The following is a 9,174-nucleotide window of genomic DNA, read 5'->3' on the forward strand; positions in this document are numbered from 1 at the left end:
ATACAAAAATACCATTTAAATAAAAAATCTCCTTCAGCTTTAGTGTCTCCATCAGATGTGTGGAAAAAGACATTTGGCAACATGCTGGAGTCTGTCTGCAATGCGCATTACACATCCACTCACCCACTCACCCACTCTCTCTCTCTCTCTCTCTCTCTCTCTCTCTCTCACCCTCCCTCTCTCTCTTTCTCTCTCTCTCTCTCTCTCTCTCTCTCACCCTCTCTCTCTCTCTCTCTCTCTCTCACCCTCTCTCTCTCTCTCTCTCTCTCTGTGTGTCTCTGCTGTTCTGCGGCGCAGGTTTGAGGAGCACCGCAAGTTTGCTATGGTCTGACGGCTAGTGGGATGCGTATCGTGGATGTATTATATTCTTGCTGTATGAATGTGAGGCTGTAATGTGAGATTTGTCTTAATAACAGACAGGAGATTCTGCACAGATCTTTCCTGCACTGCTTCTCAATCTGACTGCCCACGTAAGTACAAAGACAGTCATTTTATAACATCCCCATTGCCATCAATTGGTATCACTCTCATTATTTGCGTTATACATGCATGTTCATATTGGCAAATAGTGTCTTGATATCTGCTGAGATCTCGCAAAATGTAAATAAAATGAATTAATAAATAATTAAATTATTATTCATTATGATAATTATAATATTTGGTGCACACGAACCATACATTATTTTTTGTATTTTTTATTTTATTTTACTTTTTTTTTTATTTGTCATCAACCTGTATTTATTTAGATTTATATTGCATAATATTAATAATAATAATGTTTAAGATACAGCAGAACCTTAAACAGTGGCATTTATGTTTTAACAGATATACCAAGAGCATATATTCATTTACGAGAGGATATGTTTTTGACTGCTTTCAGGACACTGCTTCCAAAGCTTGTAAATATATTTGAAAAGCAAGCCATTCAATTCAAATTCATCTGAGCCAATCAGATCATATCTGATCCTTAGAATCCTATTTGATATTACTGTGCAGTCAACGAGAACATTACATGCAATTGTACTGGATTATCTTGCCTAGAAATTTGCATAACACTGGAGTTTAAAATCTGATTTCATCTTACTGGCAATCTCAATAGTCCTTTTGGGAACTTTGTGTTCTGAAAAACCTAATTTTTGCTCTGCTTTTGAATTCCAAAAGCAATATGATTCAAAATATATATTTGGATCCTTGGCTCCAGTAGAAATTACATGTCTTATTGCATCCCTGTTGATACGTGTGTGTGTGTGTGCAGGTAGGACATATTTCTTTTCCCTCATGGTATCTGAGGTATCTCATTACTCCCCTTATTTTCTGGTTGACTAGGTGAGGACACAAAGTAGGCGCAAATCTCTACTTGACATGGAGATGGTCGATGTTTGGTGGAACATGAGGCTGGATGTCTTATTGGGTCGTTGACTGTTCAAACTGCAGGGCGTTGGATGCGTACTCAACTCAACTGAACATCCACTGCCATTGATCTCCAGGATGACTGTGGTGGTTGCTGGAGATAACATGGATGAAACATCCTCCACTCTGCAGGGGCATCCGCAGGACTCGCAGTATTCCCCCGAGTGCTGCGAGCGAGTTGTTATCAACATCTCAGGGCTGCGCTTTGAGACACAACTCAAGACGCTCGCCCAGTTCCCTGACACACTACTGGGCAACCCCAAGAAAAGGATGCGCTACTTTGACCCTTTAAGGAACGAATACTTCTTTGACAGAAACCGTCCGAGCTTTGATGCGATCCTCTACTACTATCAGTCAGGGGGAAGGTTAAGAAGACCCGTCAATGTACCTTTGGATATGTTCTCAGAAGAAATTAAGTTCTATGAGCTTGGAGAAGAAGCCATGGAAAAATTTCGAGAGGATGAGGGATTTATTCGTGAAGAAGAGCGTCCCCTGCCGGAGAATGAGTTTCAGAGACAGGTTTGGCTGCTATTCGAGTATCCCGAGAGCTCAGGCCCTGCTAGAGGAATCGCGATAGTGTCCGTCATGGTTATTCTCATTTCTATTGTGATATTTTGTTTGGAGACTTTACCAGAGTTGAAAGAAGATCCACACGGACGGCTCCAGGTGATAGGCAACAGCACATTCTACTTCAAACACAATATTCTTACCGACCCGTTTTTTGTTGTGGAGACACTTTGCATCATCTGGTTCACTTTTGAGTTGATTGTCCGTTTTTTCGCTTGCCCAAGTAAACCAGCCTTCTTCAAAAACATGATGAACACGATCGATATGGTTTCAATCATTCCATATTTCATAACACTTGGAACAGAGATGGCGGAGGACTCCGAGGGTGGAAAGGAGGCAAAGGGTGGAGGAGAGCAGGCCACATCTCTGGCCATTCTCAGGGTTATCCGCTTGGTCAGGGTGTTTCGGATATTTAAGCTGTCCAGACACTCCAAGGGGCTTCAGATCTTGGGCCAGACTTTGAAAGCCAGCATGCGCGAGCTGGGTCTTCTCATCTTTTTTCTTTTCATCGGAGTCATCTTGTTTTCCAGTGCAGTGTATTTCGCTGAGGCTGATGAAAAGGTTTCGTTCTTCACAAGTATCCCAGACGCCTTCTGGTGGGCGGTTGTTTCGATGACGACCGTGGGTTATGGAGACATGTACCCCGTTACTATCGGGGGCAAGATAGTAGGCTCTCTATGTGCCATTGCCGGAGTGCTAACAATTGCACTTCCAGTGCCTGTGATTGTGTCCAACTTTAACTATTTCTATCACAGAGAAACCGAAGGTGATGAACAGGCACAGCTCCTCAAGGTGAGCGATCCGAACATCGCGTCCGATTCTAACTCCAGTCGTCGCAGCTCGTCTGTCGTCAGCAAGTCAGAATACATGGAGATCGATGACGACCTCAATAACAGCATCGATAATTTTCGCGAGGCAAACCTGCGAACTGGGAACTGCACAGTTGCGAATCAGAATTGTGTAAATATGGGGAAGCGTCTCACAGATGTATAGATTTCCAACATGGTTCTAGGCCATTATAGGATGCCCAGACTGTAAATACAGTATAGTCTATTCATATATAAGAGTGCTTTAACAGGGCCTCTGATAATGTGCTATTTCATTGCATTTATTTTATCTCAAGTCCGCGAGAGTTGCTTTTATTCTGTCTGAAGAATGGTGGTCTAAAATCTGCCTATGGATACCAAATATTAAGTAATTAAAAGTCAGAATAACTACTATATGTACTTGGGAAGGTTAGAATAGTTGCATAAATAAATAAAATTTACATTTTGCAATGCACCTTATCGCATAATAATATCTGTTATTCAGTGACTTTGAAAAATTAAGATCAGCATGAAGAACTAATACTTTTTTGTACCATTGTGTTGACTATTTATTTATTTACTTGTTTATTTGCTCACTGTAGGCTATTGTAAACCATATACAAACTGAATGTTGATCAGCTATGCAGATCATGGCATGTTTTATGAAACGCTGAGGTCTGTTTGATAGGGTACTATGTATCCTGCTTTAATCAATACACGACGTCAATATGAACTTTATCACATACAGCCAAGCCGACAGTATAACTGAATTACGACCACTACCCAATAAAAGCACAACTTTCTTTATCATCTTTAAAAAACAAATCAGTTCCAGGCAGTATTACATTTTAAAGGTATGACTTCATTTGTGAAATCTTTTTAAATGTACATATTCAATTCTACGCTTAATTAATCATAAGATCTATTTATCTATATTAAATAACTGTAATTATTATATTTAATTATATGTTATGCTTAATACATTTAATTGCATATTTAATAATTATTATTTAAATGAATAATTTAATAGTGCCTTCAGTCCTCTAACTGGCACAGAGTGTCTCAACATGCAATAGTTACTGTAAAACATTTGCATATTTAATCACACATTATGCGCTGAGGGATATTCCAGAGCCACTGGGAATGAATTTCAGGAAACTTTCTTGTACATACAATAGAAGTTCATCTCGCTGGATCAGGCATTGCTTTAAAAGAAATGTGAACATGCAGTGTGTGTGTGTGTGTGTTTTGGAACATCTTTATGTATTCTTTTGTAATAGTGTTTTTTTCATTGGTTGATTTGGATCTACCTCAGTGTGGTCATGCATAGTATCGTTGTGAATTCAAACTTCATATCCTGTCAAATTATGTGGTGAGTGTGGGAGGGGATTTGGGGAGTGTCTGATGGGGGAGTGAGTATGCAATGAAGGTGAAACACCTTATTTCAAAATAAAATTCTATAAAACTATGAAAAAATAAAAGTCCAGAAAGTGATGCTAAGCACAAGCGCTAATAGTACTATATAATATGCACAAGTCTGCATCAGGGACTGTAATTGGTAGAAACTGTCATTACGTTTAATAACCGTAACAATGTGAGTTTGAGATCTAAAAAGAATACCTTTAATTTGAGTGTAAATGTTGTCTATCAGAAACCTAATGCACTTTAATGAGAATTTATGTATTTATAGGTTTTGCAACAAGAATGACTAAAAGAATGAAAGGTAAAATAAAGAATACATTTAAAAAATTGTTGATTTGTCCATGTTAAGGATGTGTGTGTATTTGCAGGACAGCATCTTAACCAGCATAGATGTTTTTCAACCCTTTAATTCGTTCTTTGGGGCGTTTATAATATTCACTTAAATAATAAACATCACAACTGTGGTGCTTTGCCAGCAAAATAAATAGATAAATTAAAAAGAGATTTAAAAAAAATAAACCATCTTTAAGGAAATATATTTTTACAATGTGTTTATACAGTTCTGTATAAAAGAAATACATGCCAGAGTGATGTTTATTTATTAGATTGTGGATGTCTACAGTTTGAGAAACACTTTTATGTGAAACGAATAGAATACAATAAAAACAGTGGACCAAATATAGTTGTAAAGGTAATTTATGTATGTTATAAAGATGAAAATAAACATTTTAGTGCTAAAATAATCAATAAATTGTTACAGTAAATCAAATTCTATATAACTGAGAAACAGACTGGAATGAAATAGTAACAATATAACCAGACATTTAAAAAAAAAAAAAAAGGGTTCTGAACCATTATCATGTGTGGGGAATATCTTGTGTATTTTCAATTAGGTTTCATTGTTGTTAGCATCATTTTTTCTTTTTTTCTTTTTTTTTTTTTTTGAAGATGAAAGAGTTTGGTATAAATGAGTGAATGGAAATGTATTTCTGTATTAAAAGTAAATTTCAGTATTATTATTATTAATTTTTTTATAACAGGGCCTGGTTTTCATGTTGGGCTTGTCATATGAGTTTTATGCCATAAATTCAACTAAAGCACTTTGATATTATGCATGCATGCAGCTCTGGGCTTACGTTGCTCTGACATGAATCATGCAAATGCTGGGAAAGCTTTTCCTTTTCTTATTTTTTTTATTTTTATTTTTTATTAAATAATCAAATAATTGAATTGTGTTCAAAACATTATGATACACTTATTTAATTTATTTTTTTTTGGTGGTGGTTGGCATAGTTTTAATATGTGTTATTTTTAGACTGATAAGGTGCATTCTATGATGTCACCATTTTAAGTTATTTTTTTTCTTACAGTTTTTAAAGAATGTTTTTCTAAATTCATTTCAACTCAGTCTTTAGGATAACTGAGAAGCTTCAAGGATTCACATTGATTGATAAATCTTATTAAAATCCTCATCTTGCCTCATCAAGGACTTGTTATTTCTGTTCCATTTGAATTCAATAGCTCACCTATGAAAGTACATAAAACTGGAAATGGGGTCACAACATTTTAAAAATAACAAGCAAACAAATAAAACACTAATGGCACACTACTGTATGTGAGATTTTTGTAATAAAATATCTAAAAACCACTTGCACATTGTTATATATTGCATGCAGTTGTGTACTTACATTGTCCCAAATGTTCACAAAGATTTGTAAATCGAGAGAAATTACAGTTTTAAATAATGGCTCGTCCCAGTTCATTGTCGCCTATCAGTTAAGTAATATCAGCGTTTCTGCTTATAGAAACCAGGGCAACACACATGTAAAAAAATGCTGCTGCAGGTAAACTAAATCCATTTCGGCAGTCGCGAATAAAATGAAAATGAAATGAAAAGTTTTGAAGGCACCATTAAATTAAGATCTGCTGCAACATTAATCTTTTCCCGTGTTTTCACAGTGTTGTGTGTTGTAACCTATCACACACAAATCTGTTGACCGCAGCAGCCAATCAGAGGCGTTTAGATGAGTCATCACTGAAACACCGGAGTTTTGTTCAGTGCATGCTTGCTGAGTGTATTTATCTCATCATAAACAATAAAGTGCAGATTTATGTATGATGTAAGCAGGAGATTCATTCATCAAACAGTGTAACTTGAGAATATCTTGTGCTGTTTTGTAAAAAAATAAATAAATAAAATAAATAATAGTAATAAAAAAAAAAATATATATATAATATATATATATATATATATATATATATATATATATATATATATATATATATATATAATATTTTCTTGTTTGTTTGTTTTTGACAATTGCAATAACCATTAGCTTTTAAAGTTGAGTAACAACGGCATAAAAATATCCAATCAAATATATTTGGAATTGCCCATTTGAAAGCATCTATTTTTGAAAAAAAAATGTACTACTATGCTTTGAAGAAATGTATCTATGATGAACTCTGAGTTGTACAAGCGATATTTGGTACAGTACAAACATTTGATTTGAAAAATGTCCTACTTTTCACATTAAGACAGACAATACTCATACAAACTCATATGTGTGCACACACATAAATAATTTAACTCTAATGATTACATACTTTTCAACAAATATTGATTAATTGATTATATGCTTATCCACTAAAATAATGGCAGTCCTATCTTCGCCTTATTGCAATTAGAAATTTGGCATTATAAAGCCTTAATATATTCATTACATTAAAGCATCACATGCAAAGGGAATATGCAAAGAGTAATAACTTTCGACTTATTATTTTGATTTTTAATAGCCATTACATGTGATCTGGTGTGTATTTTCCATTGAGGTGTTTATGCATGCACATGGCTTGAGAAGCAGGATGGTTTGGCAAAGCCTTGAGCTCAGTGCATATAAGGTTGGCGTGGGAGGAGAGAAGCAGGGAAAAATATACAGACCTGAAGAGACTGGGTGAGAGAGAGAATAAAAATGAGATTGAAAAAAGAAAGAGACGTAGGTAAAAAAGAGTAGAGGGAGTGAAGAGCTAGTGATTCAGCCACAGCCTGCACGCCTACAGGGGAGAACGAGCATGTACGTTCATGCACATATGGCCCGAGATGCACAACCTAACACAAACGCACTGATTAAAAGCTGCTGTGCTCTTTACCACAGGCATTCTGGGAGTTATTGTAGACTAGACTAAAAATAAGACATCTTTTATGCCGACATATGCTCGCACATGGGGAGGCACAGCAGGGGGAGCACACATTTACGGATGGCTTTACTTGTGAAATAACAGAGATACAGAAAGCAGTGTAATGACCTTCGTGACAGGATGCATCGTTTTACGCGTTAGAAATCTTTCCACAGACCTTCTTCCCACACATTCCCAGGTGCCAGTTCCCTGGGTCATCCTATCTTTTGCTTCACTGCCATTTCCTCTGGCAACCTACTCGTAAGGCCTGTTGCGTAATGCCACCAGTCTGTTCAATTATTGACAGCTCTTCCATTTCTCCATTGTTTGGGGTGGAAATCAGTGAGCTGTTCTTTGTGAAACCAAACCCCTTTGAATGGGCTTTGTCCCCAGAGCTTCCCTCTCACCTAATCTAATCTGACAACAACTGGTGGATTGATTGATTGATGGAACCAATGGGCTGGATTTGATTCAAGCAGTGGAACTCTACTCGTCTCACCCTACAGTATCCAAATACTGTTATCAAAGCTCATCTGGGCCAGACAAAGAACATGTTAGGTCACAACCTTGTAAGATAATGCTTTTAATTACGTTACATTAAACATTGAAATTTGTGTTTTTACACATGGTTCCATTCACAGCTTTTAAGCGCAGTTATAGTCCAAGAGGAACCTAAAAGTACGTCAAAAAAGACCTCTACACTCTGACACACATAGCTTTCAATAGCTCCTCAGGTTTCATTTTCCATGGCCTATGTTCATGTTATCACACTGGATCTACTGAGGGACAGGCTGTATATACTGTGACTTTATTCTGATGTCACCTGACTGTTGAGTTCTGTGGAGTTAGCAAGTCTGCTATTAGGAGTTTCATATGATGACCGCTGTGCATGGATGAGTTAGATGGGTTAAATTTTACTTTTCATGAACATTTATTCTTGTGACCTTTATTTTCGTATAATTGTGAGTAAAATTTTTGGCAATTGTGCGCAAAAATTACAATGATACACAACTGTTTCTTATATCTTCTATATTTTTTTCTACTAAATGTAAATATATATGTAAAAATGTTTTAAAATGTGTGTATATGTATATATATATATATATATATATATATATATATATACAAATGTATACATATATACAAATATATACATAATCATATATATATATATATATATATATATATATATATATATATATATATATATATATATATATATGAGTGTGTGTGTGTGTGTGTGTGTGTGTGTGTGTGTGTGTCACAATGTGACAGATGAGAAAGTAAGATGAAATGTGAAATTCAACTTTTTTTACATGTAAAGATGTGAAGCTGGTGTTCTGTTTCCACTTTGATTCATCAGGTTATAAAATATTCATATTCATTTTGAGAGCAATTAAACTTTCCTGCAATGCGAAAAAAGCCTTCAGTATTTTAAGAAGAAATTAACCTTAGGATCCAAAAGAATCTACAAGCATTTCTCATTTTGAATGTTGTAATTTTTCTTAGATGGTGGCAGGCAGATTTTCATGCTTGTTATTTAGTCAAGTCAAGTCACCTTTATTTATATAGCTGTAACGATATCAACCTTCATATTCATCCGGAAGAAGGAGGCGGGAACCGGCGGACAATCAAAAACATTTTAATAACAAAATAAACACAAAACAGCGCACCAGCCCCTCACGGACGACTGGTGCGCATAAAATAAAAACCAAAACACAACTAAAAGCCCAGGCCTGGTCCTCTCTCGTCCTTCACTGTCGTCGCTCCAGTTTTATATCCTTCCATCTCC

At 35.9% G+C, this 9,174-nt stretch overlaps 1 protein-coding gene across 1 annotated transcript; it reads left to right on the plus strand.

The window, feature by feature from the left end:
* The first annotated feature begins 262 nt into the window (after positions 1 to 262).
* On the plus strand, positions 263 to 5,030 carry LOC132099100 (potassium voltage-gated channel subfamily A member 1-like). The gene is made up of 2 exons (XM_059505546.1): positions 263 to 470; positions 1,327 to 5,030. Exon 2 carries the CDS (start codon positions 1,489 to 1,491, stop codon positions 2,968 to 2,970), a length of 1,482 nt encoding a protein of 493 aa, XP_059361529.1. The 5' UTR covers positions 263 to 470; positions 1,327 to 1,488; the 3' UTR covers positions 2,971 to 5,030.
* Positions 5,031 to 9,174: the final 4,144 nt, after the last annotated feature.

The sequence above is a fragment of the Carassius carassius genome, chromosome 22 (genome assembly GCF_963082965.1).
Source record: "Carassius carassius chromosome 22, fCarCar2.1, whole genome shotgun sequence".
NCBI lineage: Eukaryota > Metazoa > Chordata > Actinopteri > Cypriniformes > Cyprinidae > Carassius > Carassius carassius.